Source organism: Abrus precatorius, unplaced genomic scaffold (assembly GCF_003935025.1).
Source record: "Abrus precatorius isolate BTA unplaced genomic scaffold, Abrus_2018 Scaffold8, whole genome shotgun sequence".
Taxonomy (NCBI): domain Eukaryota; kingdom Viridiplantae; phylum Streptophyta; class Magnoliopsida; order Fabales; family Fabaceae; genus Abrus; species Abrus precatorius.
Genome location: NW_020874428.1, coordinates 457843 through 485009, shown reverse-complemented (window position 1 = coordinate 485009; position 27167 = coordinate 457843). Strand labels below are relative to the sequence as shown.

The 27167-nt window shown below is 31.6% G+C and overlaps 2 protein-coding genes across 3 annotated transcripts; both read right to left on the bottom strand.

Moving 5' to 3' along the window:
• Nucleotides 1–9520: 9520 nt before the first annotated feature.
• LOC113845877 (receptor-like protein Cf-9 homolog) lies at nt 9521–12505 on the bottom strand. Of its 2 annotated transcripts, XM_027473541.1 has the most exons (2): nt 12061–12430; nt 9522–11895 (listed from the first exon to the last, which is right to left on the bottom strand). In XM_027473541.1, the coding sequence occupies exon 2, from the start codon at nt 11037–11039 to the stop codon at nt 9729–9731; it is 1311 nt and encodes a 436-aa protein (XP_027329342.1). In that variant the 5' UTR covers nt 11040–11895; nt 12061–12430; the 3' UTR covers nt 9522–9728. The 2 variants fall into 2 exon arrangements, with proteins under 2 accessions (XP_027329341.1, XP_027329342.1); XM_027473540.1 differs by having other exon boundaries at nt 9521–12505.
• A 2352-nt stretch (nt 12506–14857) lies between these two features.
• Nucleotides 14858–25967, bottom strand: LOC113845878 (nuclear pore complex protein NUP85). The gene is made up of 18 exons (XM_027473542.1): nt 25607–25967; nt 24860–24962; nt 24660–24770; nt 24469–24552; nt 21490–21561; nt 21339–21395; nt 19918–20037; nt 19629–19829; nt 19369–19479; nt 19200–19237; nt 17720–17876; nt 17314–17415; nt 17145–17201; nt 16897–17043; nt 16489–16559; nt 16330–16417; nt 15796–15852; nt 14858–15294 (listed from the first exon to the last, which is right to left on the bottom strand). Exons 1-18 carry the CDS (start codon nt 25930–25932, stop codon nt 15100–15102), a joined length of 2097 nt encoding a protein of 698 aa, XP_027329343.1. The 5' UTR covers nt 25933–25967; the 3' UTR covers nt 14858–15099.
• Nucleotides 25968–27167: the final 1200 nt, after the last annotated feature.

Sequence of the window (27167 nt, the reverse complement as noted above, 5' to 3'; positions counted from 1 at the left end):
GGTGCATTTTACGTGTAGATTAATTAGCATTGGACCTTTAGAGAGAATAGCCTCAACCTCAATAATTCAATGTGATCGACCATGTACAGCATGCATGTGCCAGATACACAAGAATCTTATCTAAAATAATTGATAGTGAAATTTCTTTGGGGCAAAAGCCATTTCATTTTAGTTGGCTTTTTAGATCACTATTTCACATGCAGAAGGCGTTTTCTTGGGGAGAAAAAGAGACTATTCCTGTCATATTTGCTGCTTGCTAAAACCAATGAGTGTGGTGTGCAGTCTCTATATGATTGAGTGCTACTGCTCTCTCTCTCTCTCTCTCTCTCTCCATGGCTATCTTTTGAAATCCAGACGGTGAATCAACTATCATGACTTTATAATTAAAATGTAGCTTGTGCACTATTTTACCATATGTTTTGCTGAAGTTGTGTAAAATTAATGGCATAGTTTACAAGAGATGAACTGAAAATTGTTGAATGAGAAATGATCATTTCATACCATTTGTTGGGTGTGAGACAAGTGAAAGGAAGGGAAATCAAAAAAAAGAGAGAGAGAAAAATAAAGATAATATATATATATATATAAAAGAAAAACGCAATTGTAAAACTATAATAGCTGTTAAGGAATCTAAAGCTCTGTTGTTCGTGTGTTTAAGTCATATAACAGGCCCTCCTCTTGGATTTGAGGAATATATAGTTCTGCATTGGATATAATCAAGCTTTAGAACCACTCGAACTCTTGCAGCACTCTTAATAGTTGCACAGTAATATAATATTGCGAATATTAGATTATATATCTATTTCCACTTTAATCAATTGTACGAATAAAATGTAAAGAGATATAAATCTTCTTTTTAAAGATGGTGTAAGGATGTGATCGATGGGCTATGAACAGCATAAACATATACGCCATTCGAATATATAATAAAAATATTATGAAATCGAATCACAATCTAGGATTGCTAAATTACTGACTTACATGGTGCGCAACTACTTTGTGTCGAGATATGAAGACTGGCGCAGCTTATGCTATATAAATTATACTGATTGCATGTAAGGTGTAGTCTTTTACATGCTCTTGGTAGGGTTTTAAGGATTCTTGTTTTAAATTGTAGAGACCATTATGTTATTCATCTTAATTTGGTGAAGTGGAAAACATTGGAACGAGTGTGGATGGCAATTTGATTGGCTCTATATTCTGTATAGATGGTCCTTTTTGATTCATTAAAATACTATAATTTTCAATAAGGACAATTTAGTTACGTTATTAGATCTTATAAAGGTTAGATCATGGCTATGATATTTCAAAATTAGGGAGGTCTTTTCTATTTTTGTTTTAAAAAATTATTTTTTTTGGTAATATATGATAAACTTCTTTATTAATGATTGTTTAGGAATGTATTTTATATAAGAGTTTTTATTTTATTAATATAATATATTAAGGTTTCAATAATCCTAACAATCACGTTTTGAATATATTGAAAACGATCAACAGGGTGGTATACATAATGGTAATTGACAGACATAAGAATAACTAATTCTTCTTCACACATTTGCAATTTAACAATTATAGGTAATTTTTAATTTCATCTTCTATTTAAGTTTTTATAAAAATTTACAATACGACAAAAGTTTTTGTATTTCTTTTTATTTGAGAAATAATCTATACATATTAAATTCAAACATACCAAATTCCGTATGAAACTAATTTATGTAATAAATGTTTACTGATTGGATTAATTTATTTGTTTAATCAGCATAATGATTTGGATATATAATAAGTTCATTAATAATCTGCAAGTTCTAGCATTTTTTATAATTTTAATTCTTAAAAATTAACATTATTTAACTTTCATTACGGTTTTATTTTACTTTTAATCAAGTTATTAACATATATATTTTTATAATTTTATACCATATATCTCTCCCTATTTTATTTTTTTTTTGTGTGTTCCGCAAAATGGAATAATATACTTTTCCAAACTTTGTCTTTAAACTAATCAAACAAAACTTGCAAATGCACCTGATTTTATTTTGGATAACGTTAGCCTGACGGTATATGACCTTTTTTTTTTAAGTTAGAATTTTGAAATGTTGCTTTCAATCGCATGTCATAACTATGTTGGTTAAAAAAAATATTACACATAATGAAATTTAAACATAGAACCTTATGATAAAAAGATCAACTCTACACATAAAAATATAATAAGATCTTACTACTGGACCAACCTTTCCATTGCTTGTATATGATTTTCTAAACCATCATTTGTAACATTTTTAATTTGAAATTAAATCTACCAAATTTAAGTTTTTAAACAATTCACTATTTTTGCTACAAATAGTTTTAACATTGTTCATACCGAATAGGTTATTCTATTTATTTTATTTTCCAATAGATTATGATTTTTTTTTTATGCATTTTTAATGCATATATGGCCTTACATGTCCATAGATGACTTTTTAAGTTCACTTTAAATACGTATTTGTAGATGCTTCAAATTTAACACAGATTTATTCATATGTGCAACTATATATCACTTTTATATCTCTTCAGTACCTCTTGTGATGTTGGGTCAAATTATTCCATTCCTATTTGCATTAAAAAAAAGATTTTTATTCTCAACAGTGTATGGTATTGCGTAAATACACAGTAATCTTAGTTTCAGATAAAACTTGGAACCAATGAATCTAATAGAAACATATGATAACGCAACATTATTGGTCAAAATTACCAGCTGTGATAATCCAATCATAGCAGTTGTATCCCACTTTGAAATAATTTATATTTCAAATCGTGGATTCCAATCATTTAGTTGTAGCCTGATAAGTTAATAACACATCACAGCAACATTCATAAACATTTACTTTTCATCTTCACTAAGAGTGATGCCAATGGAATTAATGGGCCTCTAGTCCTTGGCGGTGAAAAGTTCGAATAAGACGTAAAGAGAGAATAGGAGAAGAGGACAAATAACACGACATTATGCATCTTAATAATAACTACGAAGAATTCAAATATGCAGTACTAGTTACATTTATATGCTATCAATGATCTCGTGGGTTGTTCGGCTATAAACTTGTGTAAGCACTGTATTCACATGATTTCTATTAAGGGAAAGCTTACCTCTAATATAAGTCAAGGGCAAAGTTCACTGATGATTTTTTTTAACAATATGTAAATGTATAAAGTAATAAACGACATTATAAGTACATTGCAAATCTAAACAAGCTTATACAGTTTTTTAGGTTAAAGTATATACTTTAATTTCTTATGTTTATTTAAAGTCTTGTTTAATATTTTTATTTTATCTTTTTTTTCTCAATTTAGTTCTTTATGTTTTTTATTTTATCCTTTTTATTAATTTGATGTTTTTTATTTGTTACTATTTTTTTTGTACCAAATTATTTTATAGTAGTAAAAATTATAACAATTAAGAAAAAATAAATTAAAATAAAAATGGAGAGATAAAAGACTAAATTTAAAAAAATTAAAGATAAAAAAAACTTTAAATAAAGTAAATAAACTAAAAACGTAACTTAGACAGAATTTATATGTTCAAAAATTTATTTCATAACTTTTCATCGAAGGACCCATTTATCTACTTTTGTATCTTAAACCTTTTTATCGAAGTACCGGTGTTTTAAGTGTTTGATTTCTATTTTGAGTTATAGCTCCTGCAAGCAATGCATAATCGTTTTAAGTTTGATGAAATAACAAAATTACACTTGTATATATACGCCTTTTTATTATGGTTTAGATATATTTCAAAACTTAAATAAAAACATAATCTATCATAGGCTCCATAGTGGATAGGTTGGTTATGGGCCTCAACTAAACCTTATAGGTCTAGTATCATACAGTGTCCTGATTTTATGTTTGATTCAAGCTTAAGTCATTCTTAGTTGAGAGCTAAAATTTTTACACAAGAAACTACATCATATAAGCTTTCTATAACCTTGAAATTAAATTTTTTTAGGCAGTACAACTCAAGATATATAGTTTTCAAGTTTGTGCATTAAAACAAAAAACAAAATTGAATCAGACTACTGCAATATAAAAGTGAGTATTATTATTACATCTATGAGAAGAAGACACACCCCTGTTTATATAGTTAGCTTGCCAAAAAACATTAAAACATGACTAAGGGAGGGCTAGGAAATCCACAATAAAGCCACCTGTGCAATGTGAACTCTGTTGTGAAGTGAGAAACAAGGTCTTAATTATTTGATGGAAAGGATGAGGAGAATGAAATAAGATAAATACCATATCCTATCTTATTTTAGTTTAGTGTAAATTTAATTTATGATAAGTGGGTTGTTAGGTTTGAAAAGTGTAACATATGATAATCTCCTTTGCCATCTCAACTCTACAATTAATCAATGGATATTTGGTTAAAGGGTAATTGCTAACATGACTTATTTTAAAATAAATAGTTAAAAATAGTACTATAAAAATAGATAAATAGAATCAACCAATATTGTGTGGCTCAAATTAAAGATTACTAGTTATACGGATAATAAAGGCTCGTATACTTACGAATATAAATCACTACTTCAAATCAATTAAAAAAAAACAAATAATTTCTTATAATTAGATGATAGAGAATATTTTGATTAGATGAAAAATAAATGTAGATATACTAAATCATTCCATATCAAATACAAAAATGTGGTGGTTTCGAAATTTAGGAAGCAAGATTAAATATTTGAAAAATTATAATGACAAGTACTCTTTTTTACATCATAAAAAATAGTTAAAAATTAGAAATAAATGCGTCAACGCACTACGTTTAAGTAAACATAAGAATGTAACAATTTTAATTAGGTAAAATAGTTTTGTTGGCACAAAGAAAAAGAAATTACAAACTAACATTCACCGTAAACATCTATAATTGTATTGTATTTATTGTTTTGTCATTGATCATCATAATAAGAAACTATAAAGCACCCTTCTACTATACATGGATACGTTGAAAGACTCACAACACAAAGAGATTAGTTAGCAAACACAGACATTTACAAAATCCAAATTATACAATATGATGCTTAATGTATATTTTTTTAATGTCCTAACGACACTGGTTAGCAATATAGCAATGCCGCATCTCATGTGAAACTTGAGCAAAGAATTGGAGCATGGACCATGGACCATGGACCATGGCCCATGCATGCACTTCTTGACAAACGGAAAGAACTAATATCGCACTGAAATTAGATATGTTGAATTTGAATTGGCATCTTGCTATTGGCATGTGTGTGTGTGTGTGTGTGAAAGCAATTGCTGGCCTTGGCAGAGAAAGAGAGGTGAGGGATGAGTTAGTAGTGCCACTTCAAATTGTGGGTCGCGTTAGAGACCCAAAGTAAACGGCAAAGCCTTAAATAGTGCCACTTGAAATATTTGTTTTTCTGTGTGTCAGTGTGTGTGTGTTGTAAGAGAGGGATCAGCTAAGGACATGGGATAGTGTTTCCTCTGCCACCCATCAATAGTTGTTTCCACAAATAATCGGGTCAAAGTCAAATTTTCAAAAGTTTGTATGTCAAATTTCCCTTGCATGTGAACTCCACTCACCCATTAGCCAGAGATATACAGATACATATTAAAAGGGTTAGCTCAAGTCCAAGTGATCAAATTCAAAGGTAGAAATATCAATAAGGTTTTGATTTAACCCATGCCTGTACGATATTTTACTCAAATTATTCTTAAGTATTGTTATTATTTAGAATAAAAAGGAAACTTTTAAGTCAACAATCCTAAGATGAAAGTATTACTAAGTCTTTTGCATATTTTAGCTATTAAAATAATTCTCGAGAGATTTGAATCTTTGTCTTTTAAAATTTTTGTCATTAAATTAATTTTAATCAACACTTTAGCCTTATTAGTTTGATAAAATTTTAGATATTTGTTTCATAGGTTTAATTTATTGATTTCCAATTTAAATTCGTTTCTCGTCATTTTAACTTATTTTAAGAATTTATATGATATTATTTTAGATTTTGAAAGACTAATTTATTGATAAATTAAATTAAGTAAAGACTAATTTGGTGACAAAATCTTTAAAAAAATTAATATGGTAATAACAATTTAAATCTTTGCAAAACTAAATTAATGGCTTAAATCTGTAAAGAACATGCTTTCAGTCTATTCTCATCCAAAATCTAAACACTCACCAACCTCGTTAACTGTATTGTCTCCAGTATTAGTCTAATCACATGATAATTATACATGATTACTCATTTTATTGGTTACCCCTACCCTATATACCAAGAACTCATTTGCACTATCATCTATTGCCATGAGAGCTGATGCGTAAATATATGTTGGCAATATTAAATATATCATGCATGGTAATGTCGTGGCATCTTCTTGGCTTCTTGCCAATATGTCCTTGTGATGACAATTTCATTGAAGATTGTGGAAGGAATTGAACATTGGAAACTTGCACTTGACAAATTCAACTACACGAATATCCTTCCTATATACTATTAAGGGAGCGACTGAATTGGCATTGAAATAATGGTCAGTGTATATACATTTGTAAAATTATTATTTGGGAGCCATCAACGAGACAAACTTTGTCTTAAACTCAGTGTGTTCATTCATAAAATTAAAAATGGGGTGCCAAGTGAAATGCTGATTTCTAAGTGGATTTTTATACTGGACTAGCTCATAAGCAACAAGAAGCAGCCCAGTCTCCATTTATGTTTGAATCAACTCATACTCTATGCTTGGACTTATTTTATTCTAGTACAAGGGATTCGCCTCCTATCTCTAAATTGATAAAGTTGAATAATTTTATTTTAAGAGGTTGTGACATCTTTATAGAACTATCACTTAATATTGGACAACTGAAGAAGCATGAAGAGCTTGATCATAACAAGACTCATTATAACACCTTATTTTTTTAATTAAATGTTTATTTTAATATTTAAACTTTAATACTAAAAAATATGGGTTTAATTTGAGCTTAGAAAAAATTTTAAATTTTAAGAAAAGTAAAAAATAAAATTTTCGTAACACAAACAGAATTGTTAGAGAGAATAGGTTTTATTTCTTGAAATTTTATTTTTTAAGCCTAAGCCTATCCAAAAAGTTAAATGAAAAAAAAATCGCCTAAGAATATTAGAAAATTTTATAAGCTCAATAAGAGCCCAGTTTGAATGTTTTGGGGATCCAAAAATCCTTAAAATTCCCTATAGGTGTGGGGTTGATTTGGGCCAAGGTGCAAAGAGCTAGGGTTTGGGCCATATCATTTGAAGTAAAGGCAACGACTATATATCTAAGTAAGGGAGGAATGATTCTCTAATTTGGTATTGAGGATAGCCTAATTTAATTTTGTGTGGAGTTTCTCTAACACTTGATTTATGCATTGATTTGTGATAATTGTCTCTAATCATATTTGTTCCTGTTATGAATACCCTTATCTTTTCGATACTGTTCTTATTATGGATACATTGATCTTCTTGATATTCCTTTACTGTGAGATAAGGTGACATCCTTGCAAGTATTGTTGATTTTTTTTGTTTAACGTGGAGAAGTGTACATGTACTCTGATGATAAAGTCAGGTGTCAATTTAGACAATAAATATTATTAAATATTCAAACGTCAACCCTTTACCTGTATCTCTTACTTTCCTTTTATAGACAGTATTATAGGTTAATGGGCTTTTTGTAGGTCAGTCTTGACTTTGGCCCTCTAATTAAGTAAATAATAATCTAATTATTTATCCTAATTAGCTTAATTATTTTTTAATCTAACCGAGAGGTACTCGTTCTATTGATGTCAAAGGAGTATTCAGATTCCTTCTTTTGTCATTGAGATCGAATGGTGTTCTATCCAGTACAAATTTAATTTTTATTTTTATTTTACCACACTATTTTAATGGCTAATTTAGTAGATCATAAAATGCACTAAAAAATATTTTTCACATAACTCTATGTAATCTATATCAAAATAATAATGATTTAATAAAATTAAATAATTTTAAAATAACACTTTTATTATACAGTGCAAAAATGTTTTAATTAAATATCAATAAATATTAATAACTATAAATTTAACATATAAAACTCTTAAAAGTAAATTTTCAGTTAAAAAATAGAAAAATTTAAAATGATTTTTATAAATATAAAAATAAGTATTTATAAAAAATTAAAAAAATATATATATGATTACAAGATAGTTAAGTAACGACTTTAGTCTCTAAAATTTAGAACAGAGTTAATAAAAATATTATATCAAGAAAAAAAAATGTAATTCATACATAATTTTTAATCAATTTTAATATTAACATATACGCATAGTAAATTATAAAAAAATATTTTTATTGATATTTCACTTCTTAACTAGTAAACTATCATTTATAATATATAATTTAATTATAAATTATTTATCACAAATCAATAAAATATTTTATTCATTTCGTATATATAATAGAAAAATAACATAATATTATAAAATATAGGCATTCCAAATATATATTACCAAATATAAATATTCCAACAAATCCAACCCCAATGAGAACCATCATCACATTCAGATTTGGAGTATAAGTGGACAATGCATATTGATTGATAATATGAGATTAACTTATATCAATTTTTTATAGTATTAGATCAATATAATTTTTTTTTTAATAATACTTGTTCAAAATATTAGTGCATATACAATGGACATGTATACTCAGTACTACAAATAAAAGGGAACTTTGAGAATTACTATTCATCAAAGTTAAATTATTTTTTATTGTTTTTTTATTATTTTATTCGTGTAATATACTGTTCATCTAAATAAAATTATTTATTTATCTTTTTTTAATATTCACTGAATATAGAATATACATATATATATATAATTTTTTATTCAGAAAATTTTTAAAATTGTCTATATTTTTACAATTTACGATACAAAATATTAATATATAAAAATATTATATTATATTATATAAACCAGAGATGTGAATATTATGTAGTGTACTCTTAAAAGCATGATTTATACGCGAAATGTAATAATTTATTTTAAAAATTTAATTTAGGAGTTACGTTTTTTAAAAGAAATAATTAATATAAAAAATATAGATATTTCTTTTTACTTAATATGTATTATTTTCATGTGTGTGCATGTATATTGAAGTGAGTACAAATTTTATAAAAATATAATAATTAAAGGTGACAAAATTTTATGTATACACAAAATTATATTAATTTGGATCAAATCTTACTAATGATGTGAGAATATAGTTAATAGATGATTTGCATGTACTTGTATAAGTGCTCTTTGAACCTTGAGGTGTGTCTTAACTTACTTAAACTTTTCTTGTAAAAAAATTATTAATTTAGTAATAATTTATTATTTAAATATTGAATTAATTTATATTAAATTTTGATAGTAAATAAAAATGTTAGTGTCTCTAAGTAAACTACTTTTTAATTCATGAGATTAAGAATCTTGAAATTTATATAGAAATTTTAATAAAAGTTTCAAAACAATTGAGAATATATAGATGGAGACTAGATTTTAAAGACAAATTTTTTTATTAATGATCAATATTTCACAAATTTAATTTGTAACAATGATTGCTAATACCAATGCTTACAATTATATCACAGAAAGTTAACTTTTGTTTCCCGAGAAAGCGTGACTGAAAATAGAAAAGGAAGGTGTGCAACAAGACATACTTCATATATGTCACACATTCATTAATCCATTCTTCCATGGTTTCAACCAGTCATCTTGTTCTGTTCTTTCTTTCCCTTTTGTTAGGATTGCCTCCAACCATCCTCACGAGCCACTCAGGCTTTCCTATTAACAACACACAACATCCTAAGCCCACTCCAAATACCATTCCACATCCATATCCTATAGCCACTGGTTTCCAACCAAATCCAAATTTTTGTTCAAGTTGGAAGGTCGTTGAAGGTGAAGGGAACTGATCAAGAACCTTGTTGCATTCTTTTGACAATGGAGGTCCACATAATCCCACGTTTCCCTCATAGGAATCATTTGCAAATGTATTGAACTGCTTTCCTTGAGGTATTTCTCCCACAAGATGGTTATAGGAAAGATTTAATATTGCAAGGTAATTCAAATTGGTAAATTCTATTGGAATCTCACCAGTGAGCATGTTTGAGGAGAGATCCAATGACTCCAATTCTGCCAAATCTCCCATTGATTGTGGAATAGAACCGACAAGTCTATTATAGGAAAGGTTAAGCCCTTTCAGTGCATGAAGCTGTTTAATACCATTTGAAATTCCCCCGTCAAAATTATTTTTTGATAAATCAATATATACAAAGTTTGTTGGAATTTTCTCGAGTGTGATACTAATCCCTTTTATTGTTTCAGTAACAGAATCATAGACCAGCACATAATTAGCTCTAAATGGTTGTGCTTCAAATCCTATATCTATGTTGATGTATTGCAAACTGCTATCCACTTTACTTTTCATAGCTTTAAAATTTCTTACATAAGCTATTGGTAATGGACCACTGAAGTGATTGGTTGATATATCAAAAATAATCAAACTGGGAAATGGTTGCTTGATCTTTAGATTGGCAACAATACCATGCAACTTATTGGCTCGCAAAACTAGTACTTTTAAATGTGGTAGGGTTTGAAGCCAATGAGGAAATGTATCCTCTATTTGGTTGTTGCCAAGATTTAAAAGCTCTAGTTGTATGCAGTTGGACAACGATTTGGGCAAAGGACCTTCAAATTGGTTGCCATTTAGATTTAGAGTTCTCAGTCCCTTGATCTTTGACAAGGTACTTGGCAAAGTGCCATGAAGTTTGTTGTTGTGCAAATCCAAAACTTGAAGGGATGATAAATTTCCAAGGCATTGTGGAATGGTGCCAATCAACTTGTTATAGGATAGGTTGAGAATCTGAAGGAAACTCACGTTGCAAATTGATGAAGAGATGCCACCAGCCATTAAGTTGAAACTAAGATCAAGGTAACCAAGCGTATGAATCCTTGAGAGTTGGTCCAATGATGTTGTCAATAGGTTTTGAGAGAGATTCAACATATATAATGAATCCATTTCATGAAACCAATCGGGAACTTCTCCAATAATTTTGTTATTGGATAAATCCAGATAACTCAAATTTGGAAATTTTCCTAATGATTTAGGAAATTGGGTTAAATTAACACAAGATAACTCCAAACTTTCTAAGAGAGAGAAATTGTAATTAACATTGGATTCAAAGTTTGGTGATAAATGACTGTTGTGTGAAAAGGAAAGACTTTGAAGATATTGAAGCTTGGAGAAAAGTTCAAAATTAATAGAGCCACTCAAGTTGTTTGATGATAAACTCAAGTCCAAAAGTTTCGCTAGTTTAAATATAGAATCCGGAATATCACCTTGTAGATTGTTATTGCACAAATAAAGAAACTGCAAGGAATATGATGATATTGCACTTATGTGTCCTGAAAAATGATTATATGATAGATCTAAAAATACCAAATTAGGCAAAGATAAACACCATGAAGGAATTGTTTCATTTAGTAAGTTGTTATTCAAGTTTAATGCAGTTAGATTTGGAAACCCTATTATGTTGTCAGGAAAAGGGCCTTCTAATTTATTTGAAGAACAATCCAAGTTAGAGAGTTGAGTTAAGCTAAACAATGAAGATGGAATTCGTCCCTCTAAATTATTAGCCCTGAGTTTTAGAGTTTTCAACTTTGTTAGGCCCCCAAACACATCGGGGATTTTATTGCTAAATTCATTGGATGAAAGATCTAAGTAAGTGAGATGTTGAAGATGTGAAAGTGATGATGTGATTAAACCATTCAGTCTATTACCTGAAAGATCCAAGTGAATGAGATGCTGAAGATTTGAAAGTGATGACGGCAACTCACCTCCAATATTGTTGTTGCTCAAATTTATTTCTTGAAATCTGTTTGACACATGAAAGACATTTGGAATTTGACCACTAAATTGATTATTCTCAAGATACAATGAAGTAAGTTGTGGAAGAGTTAAAAGTGAGGATGGAATTGAACCATTAAGCTTATTCAATGAGAGACTTAAGAAATTAAGATGGGTGAGGTTAGAGAAAAACCAAGGAATTGTTCCTTCAAGGCCACTGCAACTGAGGTCCAGACCAATCACGTGACCAGTTAGGGTGTCGCACGTGACCCCTAGCCACGTGCAACAATCTGTCCCATTCTTCCATGTTTCTAACTTCTGAGTTTGACTGCAAGCATAATCAGTATCAACAGTGATGGAGTTCTTGAATTGAAGTAAGGTTGAGCTCTGGTCATGGTGGCATAATAATGAATGGGAAGAAGAATAAGAAAAGAGTAACACTTGTAAACACACAATCATTCTAAGCAGGGATATGAACCACCCCATGGATGATTTTGTTTTAACAATTCAAACTTTTGTGAACGCTGTTTACGATTTCCTATAAATTTAAAGTGGACGTAGGTAAGGAATGGAACGAAACTGAAGAATATTTATAGCCAAATCAAGACCATTCGATAATGCTTTTGGCATAATCGAGCCGGCATGAAAAATAAACTTAAATTCTTAATTATTAATTAAAAGTCATTAAAATTTATAAGAGTACGAAAAATAAAATTAATTTAAGACAAAAGATGAAATTTATTTAATTTTTGTAATTTTTAATAAATTTTAATTAATAATTAAAAATATATTAAAAGGAATGCATTAGTAGACTTTCTCAACGGATTATTATTGAGTTAACCTATGATACAACCAATACATTTTCCTTTTGATGCAAAATAATGTTAAACGTCTCTTAGGGATTAAAATTTTGAGTTGAAAACTTCAAAATTCTGACACCGCGTGAGACTAATGAGATTCAATATAAAACACATTTGAATCAGTCTTCTGAGTTGAGAGAAGGACTTGTGACTGTGGGACATATGAACCTCGGGAAATTGCCATGAATTTTCAAAGATGATAGAAAATCAATACCAATGCAATAAAACTAAACGCTACTCAATGACAAATAAAGTATGTGTGGTAGATTAAAAATATAAAAAGTATTTCTTTCTCATTTTTAATATAATTAAAAAATTAATAAAAATATTTAGTATTTTTCACTTACACTCGTATGACTTTCATTGTCAAGTATTTATTATGGAAATAAATGGTCTGAATTCTACACCAATGCTTTCAGTACACGCCAAAAGAAATGCCAAATATAATTAAGAAGACGTTTATTGAAACGATTTAATACATTCATTAATAAAATACATTGAATGGTGCGCAAAGTCCCTTTTAAGAGTTATACAAACAGACCATTCATTGTGTTGGACTTAACTTATGTTTCATAACATGGTTTTGAAATATCTTTAAATATTTTTTTAATTAAATTTCTTTGTTTTGTTGTGTTTTTTATAGTTAGTTTGAGTATATTAAATTAGTTATTTAATTTTATTAGTTTGTGAGAAACAAGGTTCATCAAAATGATAATATATATGATTTAACTGAAGTGTAGGTAATTAGTCCATGTATAGAATAAAATGAACCAAAAGCTTTGAGAGAGATACAGAAGTGTAATTACATGAAATGTAAGATGTAGCCGAATAGAATAATATATTATTACTATACCAAAAAGAAAACAATGAAGCCATAAAAATGAAAAGCTTTTCATGAACCACAATGAACACCACATGAGTAAACGTTTACTGATCTATAGACTGACACCAAACAAACCCAAGGCATTGCCCATTCACCAATTGTGTGGAAATTTGTTAGATAAACATAGCTTCATGTCTAAGAAAATGTGTGGCAAACTCTAGCTTGTTCATGTCTTTATCCACCTCCAAATGATGTCTAGAAACTCTTCTTCTTGAATCTTTGCTAGAACTGCAATCCACTGGGCTAGACTAATACTTCATAAATAAAGAACACCAAACCCAAGCAAGGCCATTCTCCGTAAACCTACTAAATAACTAAAAAAAGGCAAACTTTCATGGCAGTAACAATTCCAACCTTCATGCTTCTATACCACAAACACACATTTGTTGCCCCTTCCTTTGCCGCCTACAACGACCAATAACCTATCCTTGTCTCCATATGCCATGAATGAGGCAGTTTCCTGTTTTTTTTTTTTTTTTTCAAGTAATATGTCATTGATTTCTTATTATTAATTTTTTAAATATGATTTTAGAACAAATTTATCAAGTGAATTATTTGCCTTCTTAATTTTTAAAATTGTTTTAAAGACAATGTTATAGAACTAATTCTTTATATCCTTCAATTTTATATTAAGAAAGCAAGGTCCAAGCTGGGCACATGTTGCATTCCTATCAAAAAAATCTCTGCTCAAACATTAAAAAAAACAAAAAAGGAACTTAATTATGAAACAAACAAAAATTAAATCCTTACCATTTGATATCTTTCGCTTCCTCTCTCCCTCCCTCTCACCAAAGCAAGAGAAAAAGATTGGATAAGTAAAGCTTTAAATCATTAAATTAAGCAAATGACACGTCTTTTTTCCCCACTTTAAATCCTTTAATTACTATTTTCTATCCAAATATTTAAAAGATCATGATAAATTTAAAATAATTTCAAATGCAAAAATAACGTTTTAAATGATAATTTTCAATATAAGACAATTTATTTAACTTAGTTTGTACAAGTAGAATTGTAAATTTTAAGTTATAAGAAATCAACAAAGGATTAAATTTGTATAATTTGAAAACAAGAGAAAGTTAATATACTCAAAAAATTTAACAAAACCACAATCATACATGCCAAACTAGAGGCCGAAAAAGCATTAGACTTTACTTGTGATTAAAAATTATAATTTAAAAAACTTTTCATCTTTTTTATAATTTCACCAATCAGATATTATCCTCCAGAATGCTCTATAAGATTTTCAAAAGATTTTAAGTTATTTTGGTTGAAATTCTCGCTGGTACAACATCAAATTCAAATCGAAAAGATACAACTAAAGCCCAATCCCAGTAAGCTGAAAAAACTATCCATGTCCATAGAAATTTACAATAGGTTACACAACCACTGTGAAAGCCAACGACGCACCGGTGATTGAATGATATTGCTTTGGTCGCCCGGTGATTGAATGATATTGCTATTCCATCATTAACGTGTATATTTGATCACCCTATTCTTCAAGTATAGCACGACCAAGATTTGTAGCCAGAGCAATCCTAATAGAGCTTAGTGCATCAGGAGGTAAGCTAGGCTCCGTGAAGTGTGGGCGCTGCCTCGCCAAGGATAACTCTTGAAGTTTGTTCAACAGAAGATTGGTCTCGGATACAGTTAAAAGAGGACAATCCTGCCAATTAAGCAGTTTCAACTGCACCCAAAGGAAACAAGGAAGGCAATCATATCGTCAAGAGTAAAATAAACACACGTCACGTAAAATACAATGGCTAGAAATATAACACGCAAAAATCAATGACATCACATGAGAATCAACCACGATACGAGATAAACAAAATAGATGGGATGATTTATTTGCTCCAGTGGTGAAGCATCAATCAAGAAAACTAATGATCAAGGAGGAAATAACAAGGTATTAGAGGTAAGAAGATAATTGCATAAACAATAACATTCAGTATAAAAAAGCCATGAGACTACATAATTAAAAGAACCTGCAGTTAAAGCATGAGCCAAATGATATTTATTAAAAAAAGTTAATATGAGCAGCTTAGCTAAAAGTGGGCAGGCTAGATACATTTCAAAATATCAATTTGACTATCGCTACAATATTCTCAACCTAATGCTTTCACTGGTTCCACTTACTGCATACTGAAAGAATCCACGATTATACTGAAGCATTTTAAAATACGCTCACCGAGTCATACAGAAGGGGCAGCCAAAAGCGCTGAGGAGTCGATGGATTTTTCAGAAGCTGCAGAATGAAAACTGTATTATTTTTCACAGTAGTAAGCTGACTAATAGAACTGGATCAGAATTTCATTAAAGAATAGAACTTTTATTGATAAAATTGCTCTATCTCTTGGTCTCCTTCCAGGGGATGAGATCAAAGGTCATAGTACAAGGAACAATGTTGGAACAACTGAATGTGAATGCTGCATAGTGCATGGCTATCATAATACAGGATATTTGAGATTTCTGGGCTCTCCTTTTCCTTTCGTCCCTCTAACAAAAAACTGACTCCTAACTTACTGTGTCTTTATATTCCTAATTACAGGTATCAAAATATTATGTCTAATAGAAAGTTTTTAACAAAATTGAATCATATAACAAGGTGTTGCCAAACAGATCATATATTTGTATAGCACAAAAAGAATCCCAACAAGTAAAGGGACTAGTTTGAATGATTTTACTGGAGCCAAGGTAATGAATTGAAGTGTGTTTGTAATACCAGTATTAGGGACCCTATAGCATGCCTGGCAGCATCAGTTGATTTTCCACCAGATACCTGCTGAAGAGATTTCTTGAAATCCCTATACCTGATATTTGACATTTAAGAAATGTAAGACAAGAAAACAAGATGAAAATACAGTGAATAGCACATTCATACTTGTGCAAAAATTCAAGACCCCCAGCAGGCTTAGACTCTGAACCCAATAGTTCAATTATGCCTTCCCATTGCTGTAAAAAAAATGGATGAAGTTAGAAATCTAAATAATTATCAAGAAAAAATAATTCATAGCTAAGAATAAATAAATATATATATATAGGGACAGAATCTTCTTATACCAGTGTAAGTCTAAAAACTCTTACACTCAATTTGAGTCTTTCAATCAACTTACATCTAACGAGATTATAATTTAGTACTTCACTGGCTGTTAGATGTAAGTTAAATGAAAGATTCAGATTTAGTGTAAAAAATTTTATACTTACACTGGTGTAAGAAAATCATTCTCCATATATATATATATATATGAAAATCTTTCAGCAAGTTGTTTATGGAGTATTATGAGACTACCTTGAAGCTTTCATCAGATATTGACTTTCCAACAGAATCAAATAACTGTTGAGCAATCCTATCTAGACAACTTGCATCTTGGGCTTGTTGAAGCCAGTATACTCCAGCACCCTTACGACCATGCTTCCAGTGATATACTCCAGCAATCTATATATTTCTTATGCATGTCAGTAAACTAGATTATGAAAGAACGGTAAAGATTTTCTAATCCACAAGCTTTCTGCACACAATCAAGAGGTGCAGATTACCTTCATGATATTTGAACTAATAAGATCAAGCTCATACAAACGGCATATCTCAATGTTCTGCATAAAAATGATTTGTCAGTCACTCAAGCATATAAAAAATATACTAAACCATGAGGATATGATTAGTGAGACAAATAACAACAAACAGGTAAGAAGCTAAAACAGTTACCTTAAGCAACACTCCATTATTTTGAACAGATTGCCTGCACAATAAATTTTCTAACAAGCCCATTCCTTGCTTCATGCATGATGTTAAATATATTGGAGCTATCTGCAGATATGTGAACAATAGAACATAGGAGCACCAGATAAGATTACTTGCACAAAATATCATTGTAGTACTGATAAAATTGTAATTTCATTAAAACTTTCATTTAAAGTAATGCTAAATCCTGTTTATGAGACAACGGTTTCATCCTGACTAAGTCTATCAATCATATCTCAAAAGTCCAAGGCATGTATGTGCAACAGCAAATTCTGATGTGCATTAAGACATCAATTCAATTCATCAAACAAAATTCATCAGTTTGACATCAGATTAACCAAAAACTTTCACTCAAGTAACTAACACTCACTTGCCAGGTCAATGCATGTGAAGATAGAAGTTGTGCATATACAAGCCGATGCAGTTCCACCATGCTGATTCCCCCCAAGTTATAACGCTCCTCATGCAGAAGAATCTCTGCTTGCTCACTCCCAGCAGTCAACAATTCTATGGCATGTGCCACCAACCTATTTTATTGATACATGACAAATAAATAGTCCCATTATCATCAAGCCACACTAAAACGGAGAAACTCAGTGCATAATTTGCTTTGATTATGTAAAGAAACTTGGAACTAACTCACTCCCAAAAGCTAGCTCTGATACCACTATTGGTTTGGGAGATTTATTTAGATAGGGAGCCTTACAAAGAATAGGACACCATAATGCAAGTCCAAAATCTTAAAGCTACCAACGCCACTGTTACACGACTAAACCAGGCTTACTTTAAGAGATTTGCCACTAATAAGTGCTTAACATCTTCCTCCACTTTAGGTTATAAGCATACGTTACTTTGCTCAGATTTGGTAGATGTCAAAGTGGTGGCTTGCTTGCTTTGAATGTGCCCTACCCAAATGTTCTTCGTAAACAGCAACTATAATTTCACAAATCCCCCTGCCTGGGAACATTGCTCTGTCAAGGCAATGAGCTTGACTTTTGCCAAACCTCTACGTCCTTCGCACTACGGCTAGGGTCTTGAGAAATCCCAGCCGACTGTTGGATTGGGGGTGTTATTTAGGTAGGGAGTCTTACAAAGAGTAAGACACCACAATACAATCCCAAAACCTTAAGGCTATGGTGTTTGGGTCCATCTCTTTATAAACCCCTAATTTGTTTATATCTTATTTCGTATGTGACTCAATTCACACTTGATTCTAACATTTCACTTCAAGTGTGAACCTATCTATTCATATCGACTTCCTCAGCAGCGGAATTTTTTTCATCCACAAGTATCCATAGTCTACACTAGAGCAACTCTTGTTTTCTTCCATGTGGGCTACCATCCACTGAATACACTTTTTGGGCTCCACACCCTCCACACTTGAGCGCTACTAACTCTCTGCTAGGACTCATCTAATATCAACGTTTCCTCTACAATGCACTTTCACATTGACCATAGGTGTCATGCCGTTGGCTCTTTTTGCCACGGCTCATCCACTCGTCTGTGGTCACCTAGATTGATCTAGTTCTAATATCATGTAAAGAAACTTAGACCTAACTCACTCTCAAAAGCTAGCTTTGATACCACTGTTGGGTTAGGAGAGTTATTTAGGTAAAGAGCCTTACAAAGAGTAAGACACCACAATGCAATCCCAAAACCTTAAAGCTATGGTGCTTGGATCTATCTCTTTCTAAACCCTTAACTTGCTCATATCTCATTCCATGTGTGACTCAATTCACACTTAATTCTAACAGATTATAAGATTATTTAGTAAGCAAAATAAGCTAGTCCAAAAATGCATATAACGAATAAAGCTAAAATCTGGGAATGATATATGAGAATCAGCTCACCACGGGCCAAATTCTCTGGAACACTCCGCTAAAACAACCTGAGACATTTCAAAAAGATCATTGTGAAGGGTGGAATTGGGTAAAATAACACAATAATGGGAAGAAAAAGGCAGCAGCAGGCCAAAAATGTTTGAAAAAGATAAATGGAAAGTAAAAGTGCAATAATCACCTCAGTATTTTCTCCAAGAATTCCAATCATAAGTGCTGTCAACCTATGTGTACTAGATGGTGGTTTCAACTGTAAGCATTTCTGGGCCAAAATATACATGCTTTCTATTCCCTGCTAACGAAAGGGGAAGGAGAAGGGGTTACAATATCATGTAAAGGTCCATTTAATTAACAAAGATCCAAGAAAGGAATTATTTAAGCCAACAATTCAAGAAAAAAAAAATTTAAAAGTTAACTATTGCATATGTAGGTTGAACTTACGATTGTAAATGGCCTGATGTATAGAAAATGAGAAATATATAACTCAATCCAAGAACATGTAGCCATGCATAGACTCTCAGCATTACCAAGCATAATTTGTAGCAAGTTTCTCAAGCCCTCACGAGTTCCTTGATTATCACACTGAATCCAGAATGGACTGCAATCCAGTTTTGTAAGTTGTGACCTCCATTTTTCCCAGGCCTATAAATAGAAATACACAATAGAAAAAATAAATGCGCCAAAAAGCATATGTAATAATACATCTTAAAATATAGTGGAATCTGGATACCTTGATAAAGTCAGGCTTGGATTTAAAGCATTCACCTAATTTTCCAACAGCAGATTCAGGACGTAAGCGAGGCATATTGGAAATGAGAACAGCAACAGCCTCTACAAGTCCATTTTCTAACTGAAAGCAGACAAAGTATTGGTATAAATATCTAATATAGTAGAAGCAGCATCAATAACTTCAGATTTCAAAATCAATGAGGCACATTGAGCAAATTAATACAAGGCAAAGAGCATGAAAGTGGAAACATTACAACAACAGCAAAGCCTCATCCTACTACATGAAGTCGACTACATAGATTACAGGTAGCTATTAAACTCAGTAAAAAGCCAAACTAGATATTATTTACCATGAGATTTCTTTTAATAATTTTCTCCAAAGTTCTTTTATGTCTCTATTTGTCCATTTTCTCTAAAGTAAAAGTCATTCCATCTACTCTCCTCAAGGATAGTTGTACGGTTTTGTTCTCTATCTTAACTTCTCTTGAACTTGGGCTTTAAACTTAACTCAATCCCAAAAGCTAGCTCATCTCATAAGGTAAGGACTATTTTTGCCTTTATAAGTTCCACTTTTCTTGCTAGATCTTCTGTTGGTCTTCTCCAAGGCAACATTTTAAAATCCCTCTAATAAAGCACTTCAATTTTTTGTTTTAAATTAAATTCCCTCCTTAAAATTCTTTACCCAAACATAATGTAAAAGAAACTCCAGATCAGAAACCAATCATTTAAGTTACGAAAGAGTGTATATTTAAAGAAAAAAAGAATGATGAATAGCAGCAATAAAGATTATCGATAGACTCTTTACGACAAAAAATTAACCACACAGCAAGGAATAGCAACACACTTGAAGTATTGCCAAACTAGATTCCATGATTTGAAGTGAACACTATCAAGCTCATCAAGCTAGTTTGGCCAGAAGAATGTGAACTAATGAGATTTTTTTTCCTTTTCAGGTCTTGGATTTGCAAGGAGCTTCAGCAAAGTAAAAAATAATGACAAGAAAAATGAAAATATTTCAATAAACGATGGTGAAATATAAGTATACAAATAACTCCAAAGATGCTATTAAAGTTTTAAAAAACACTTCTGGTTGGGGTATACTATAATCAGATAAGAAATTCCATTCTAACACTTGCGTATAAGCTAGAAGACCCACAACTCTAGTGATTGTGATATTTGTTATGGATGAAGAGAAGGGGAATATGTAGTGGTTAAAAAGAGAATCACTGAGGGACATTTAAAGTGCTAAACAATCAAATTATTAAAGGGATTTGAATCTAGTTGAATATTGTATGTACATGGCCAATAATAGAAATCAGATTTTTACCAGGAAAGTGAAATTCAAACTATAAAATTACCAAAACCAAATTGTGCATATTCATCTCTATCATACAATAACATTTTCATAATTTTCATGCCAACCTCCCGATTACTAAGCTGATCTAATTGGTAAGATCCATGCAACCGCAGCATTTTCACCTGCAAATGAAAGCTAACTTAATATAGTTATTTATTTACAACAGATCATCAGATGCAACAGAAAAATATGAAAAATACCGTAGCCTTTACTCACCACAATATCAAGCCAACCAACTGATAATGCAGATGACAACAATTCCCAATATTTCGGATCATCCTCAATCACCTGCACAGACAAATCTTATAATTTTATTTCAACAACCTTGCAGAAATCGATCAAATACAATGACTATAGACAATGATTAGTACTGAAAGGGATGATTCAATAAATATTCTATATTTGTCGAAGTAGCACTGTTTATGGAATACAAAGAGTAGAGATATATATCTTAATATCAATTGAATATTAATATATCTATTTTAAAACCAACAGCTAATACATCAAAAGTAACAACTAGTTGCCAAAATAAAAGACAACAGAAATAACTTCATAAAATTTATAATACTCCAAAACAAAACAAAAGGAAAAAATCTTTAAGAAACATCAAATATATTTGTAATAAGAATTTAAAACAAAACCATCTCAACTTTAAGTTCAGAAAAGCTTCATTACATTTAAATCTCTAACCACTGTCATACAACTAAATGAAATATTTATATCTTCAATTCATTACCAACATAGTTGTTAATCTAGAATAGTGGCAAATAGCAGCTAACCCCTAAAACATTATAACATAATAGCGTATAGCGGGATGACCGCTATTTAAAAATTTATAATATGCATATATATATATATATATATGAGTGCTCAGTTAACAGAAACACGGAAGAGACGTTAGAAAAGCTGATTTCTCTAGGTAAATGGAACAGGTGAGCCGGTGAAGATGGGAGAAACCACTATGTTGAGGGCCCGACTTACGTGCAGAGAGGCAGAGTGTGGGGAAGATGAAATCAATATATATGTTTTATAAAGCATAAATGACCTTTCTACCCTTAAAAATAATTAAAACACTGCATTTTTGAAAATTCAGAATAGGGTTTCTTGCTTTCCCAAATTCGCAGTCACACACACAAGCTTCGAACCCCCACAATCGCAGTGACAAAACAAACGCCCAGCAACATGGCGGCCGACAGGCACACCGCACCAGCACAATAGCGCTACTATAGTGCTCTATTAACAACTATGACTACCAAATTATAATAATAAACCAGAGGCACATGCCACTGCAGTCCAGGAATAAAGTTTATAATTTTGATTTTAAATCAAGATAAAATAAGAAAACAGGATGGGTAATGCGTGAATAACAAGGGTTGTGTGAGAGGAGTTCACCTCCTTCAACAGATAAGAAACCCGAATATCTGAATTCTAACCCTGAACTAGAGACAAACCAGAAGATAAGGTCTGAATTTACTTAACTAAAACTATAATGAAAATACAAAGAACCACTATTTAGTTAGTCCATATAATTCTACAACATTACAACTGATTGGATTCTTTCTGAACTTAATAAATGACCTTATAACTCTTCCAACTACTTTTGACTGCATAGAACAGAACCCTAGTGTCATAAATAACTACATCCAAGGCTCCTCAATTTTGCTTTTGGGGACACTAGGGGATCAAGGAATTCATTAATAAGATGAGATGATAGAACTGGTTTACTAGTGAAAAGAAGAACTGGAAAAATTATATTCAAGACAACTCAGAGTCTCTGTCCCAACCAATTGAACACTTCCATTTTTGGTTATTTACCCAGAATGTGAACTTTTTCCCTGTTGATTTCTTTTTCTTTGTTAGTTTTTGGTTTCAAGATTTCTAGCTTCATGATTCTTGTTCCTTTTCTTGAACAATTGCACATTTTTCTGTATTTGTTTCTAGCCTCGAAGGTATTCTTTGCTCCCCAAACCTTCATCTTCTAATTTGTTTTCTAGCACCAAAGAATCCTGATCTTCAACCCAAACAGGCAGATCTATGTCATATTTCGGCTGAAATTCTTTAAGTAAAGTCTTTTAAAAGTCCCATCATGATACACTTGGAATGTCTCCTTTCCACACAAACCACCAAACAAAGTTCTCTTATAGCCTTCCCAAGCTTTTGTATCTTTTCCTCAACTATTGCAGTGGCTTCAAAGTGCTGCTCCACATTAATCAGCCACCAATAGGCTTCTTTGCCTTCAAATTCTGGTATGTCTGAGATTTCTTTCATGAACTCTTCAAGAACTTGCTTCTCCATTCTTTAAAACTCAAACTCCTCTTGCTCTGATAGCAGTTCATAGAAGCTGGATCAGAATATGAATGAAAGAGTATTATTATTGAAGATCCTAAAGTTCTTGCCCAAATGTGGTGCAACACCAAGAATAGGAAGAATGTACAGCAGAAAATTGACTCCCAGGATGTCTATCAGTGACCCAGATGACAGGCGACAACCTCTGGTTCATGCATCTTTCTAGGTCCAAACCTAGTTTCCTGGTGGTTGAAGAAGTAAACCTTGGTTGCTAGGTCAAGTACAGAAGCAGAACATCACAGCATGGCTAACACAGCAGCAGAAATACTTTGGATTCAGTTGCATGGAACTTCATGTTCCTGCACCTATTCCTATAATACTTTGTAATAATTTGAGTACTGTATTACTGAATCAACCCAGCACAGCACTCTAGAACAAAACACATACCTTTTCTTTGTTAGAGAAAAGGTGATTAATAAAAGCTTACATGTGTATCACATTCCCACAAAGGATCAGCTGGCAGGACTTGGTTACCAAGATCCTTAAACAGATTTTGTGATCTTCGCACCAAACTAGCTCTGGACAAGTCATAGAGAATACAAATAACAAGAGTAATCTCCTACCCAATGGTCCTCCCAAAAGTTGACATGAGCATTAAATACCATCAAGTAAAGCAAAATCTCAGGCAGTATAATCTTGGGTCTAGAGAAATAAATTTACACACAGAAGCCTGGCCTGTATTAGCATCCCAACCTATAATTACACTGGATAACCTGATATATAATTACCATTTACCCACTCCAAGACTCGAGACTCAAGAATCAAATATTCCCAATATCTAGAATTCTTCATATACAAATAAAAGGCATTTATTATTATTACATTCATCACATGCAGTTATTGCCAGACCTGTAGGTTGACAAGCTCTTTTTGAAAATCCACAAGCTTGCCATGAATTGTTTCATGTGAACTAGTAAAGAGGCTGTCATAATCCTGTCACAAAATGCAACCGTGAACCTTAAATTAGTATATTCGATCAGTGTTAAAACTAAATGCAACCATTTACAAAACCTGCCAAGAAAATAAAAAGAGAATATTACAGCTAACCAATCAACAAGCCTTTCAGGTAGCCATGCTTGACATTGCTTGTCCACATAAAATATTTCCATTAACTCCCATGCAGCTTTCAAACATGTTGGTTCCTCACCTGTCTACAATAAGTGTCAAAAAGCAAGTGACTAACTTCTCAGTGATATAAGTCCCACAAAGCAGGTCTCAGCTCAACTACACACAGTGGTACCTTAACAATTGTGTGTGGGTCTTCAATTACAGGACAAGGGGGCAACTTTGGTCCCCCAAGAAGCAAAGCTATCTCCTTGCTATACTGAAGCACATGCTCCCACCTGATAGTAAAATAACTAGTTAACCTATTGTCAACAAGTACACTTGCGAGAAACTGCACGTCCCTAACAACCCACAAAGCACTTAACTCAAAAATAAATATAAAAATTAAGTGAGCAACTTCCAATGCTACCACATTCGACAGTGCAATCAAATGCAGAAGATACCCTTAGCACAGAGATGAAAGGGAGCATTTTTACCGCCGCAATCAGATGCAGGAGATACACTTAGCACAGAGATGAAACCAATACAGAAAAATTAAAATTAAAACTGGAGTTAACAACATCATCATTTAGTTTCGATAAGCATAGGCCAACATGGAAAAACCGGAATGCCCCCGAATTTAAAAATAACAAAATTCATTTATACGAACAAAAAGAAACAAGCATGCCTTCAAATTTCAAATCTTAATAAAAACCGAAACAAATAAGCAGGTGAATCCAATGAATCAACAAACTGACTTTCGCTCCATGTTTTCGAAATATAAGTATAAAATTTAGGTGCCTCAAATTTAAGTGCCTTCAGCTTATTTCAAAGAAACAATGACTACTTGTTTTAACATTACAAGAAAACTTCAAAAGAAAAAACTATTGTTTCTCCAAAATTAATCTTAAACAAACAAGTGTTAAAACTTGGGTTGAATTACCAATCTGAATGATAAGGCAAAGGAGTCTTCGAGAGAGCGGATAGAGAGCTCCTTCGACTTTGAAGCAGAGCGAAGGGCGCGACGGAGCCATAGGCAATTCGCCGCCGGTGAGCGTCGGCAATCTCCGAATCTTCGTTGCTGAGCTTAACCTCGACGACCTTGGCACCGGCTCCGGCGAAAAAGGAGACACAGAGGGAGTTGCCGCGAGACCAGGAGATGGCGAGGCGAGAAACCGGAGGGGCAAGGCCGTGGTGGAGTGTGTATAACGCCGGCGAATCGCCGGAGAAGGGGACCAGAGCGCCGTTGCCGACGGGGTCGGAGGGCATTTTAGAAAGAGGAGAATGCTTTAGGGTTTTGGGGTTTTAGGGGCAAAGCAAATAATAATCAGCGACTACGCTAACCCAAAATTTTTTTGGTAAGGTTTTTACGCGGGAAATAATTAAAATAAGGGAAATATTTTTTCGTTAGAGTTTATTTATTTAAAGTTATTATATACATGTATATATATACATTATATATACAGGTATAAGTTCTGGTATAAGTTTAAAGTTAAGATTAATTTGAACTTATATTTTAAATATGTTTAGTAATTTAAAATCAAGTTTAATATTTAATTTATTTAGGTTTTTTTCATAAATAGTCCATATAAACATATATTTCATAATGTTTAAATTACCAATTTATGTTTGATTAAAATGTACTTCTAATATTATTTTTTTCACTTACTAATAATGAAAAGCATTGAATTTATAATAATTTTGACATCAATGTAAATGAAAATTAATATGTAGAAAGCTAAGAAATTACAAGACATTGATAAAAAAAAATGGACAAAAGCTTTCTTATAATAAAAGTATAATAACATTTAAAAAAAAAGTCTATAAAGAGTCTCTTAGGATTGCTTACTCAAAAAACATTTGCTTTCAAATAGTAGTTTGTAGCAATTATCTTCATTTTTCTAAAGATAATTTGTTATGCTAGAAGGTTTTTCAATAATGTCTTTTGACCCTTTTTTTAAAAATTGTTTGGCACGATGACTTAACCTAATGCCATTTTTATTTGAATTCTTTGAAAGAGGTGGTCGTTGCAAGCTTAGCCATAATTGTTGACTCATCTTGTAAAAATAAGATTCTTTTTTCTTGAAATTTTAATTTTGATCTTTGCGGTAAAGATAATTAGAAACTGATTAATCAATTTTTCCTTTTTTGTTATTAAATCAATTTTAAAATTTGCCCACCATTCAATTCTATTGATCTTCTTGCTCCCAAATATTATATGCATCACTAGCTCTCCATGCACCATCCTCGTCGAGGTATTTCTCAAGTTTTCCACCTTATTCTAACTCAGATGTAATTTTGGAGTCTAAATCCTTTGATACCGCCAAGCACTTATATTTTCACTCGATAAAATTACCATTAAATTTGTGGGGGTCATGAATAGGATCATGCTCTGACACTATAAAGGTTTCTGAACAATATTTATAAAAGAAAGTTAGATGTTTAAGAGAAAGAAAGTGTGATAGACTAGAATTGAATGTTATTATTTTGCACTCAAATAATTA

What these genes read in the sequence shown, in the direction of transcription:
- LOC113845877 (XM_027473540.1), bottom strand. Translation starts at nt 12,353, where the DNA reads ATGGGGTGGTTCATATCCCTGCTTAGAATGATTGTGTGTTTACAAGTG.
- LOC113845878 (XM_027473542.1), bottom strand. Translation starts at nt 25,932, where the DNA reads ATGCCCTCCGACCCCGTCGGCAACGGCGCTCTGGTCCCCTTCTCCGGC. An exon ending in ATAATGGAGTGTTGCTTAAG is followed by an intron (nt 17,202 to 17,313) that starts GTAACTGTTTTA and finishes ATTTTTATGCAG; the next exon opens with AACATTGAGATATGCCGTTT. An exon ending in TGCCCCTTCTGTATGACTCG is followed by an intron (nt 15,295 to 15,795) that starts GTGAGCGTATTT and finishes CTTTGGGTGCAG; the next exon opens with TTGAAACTGCTTAATTGGCA.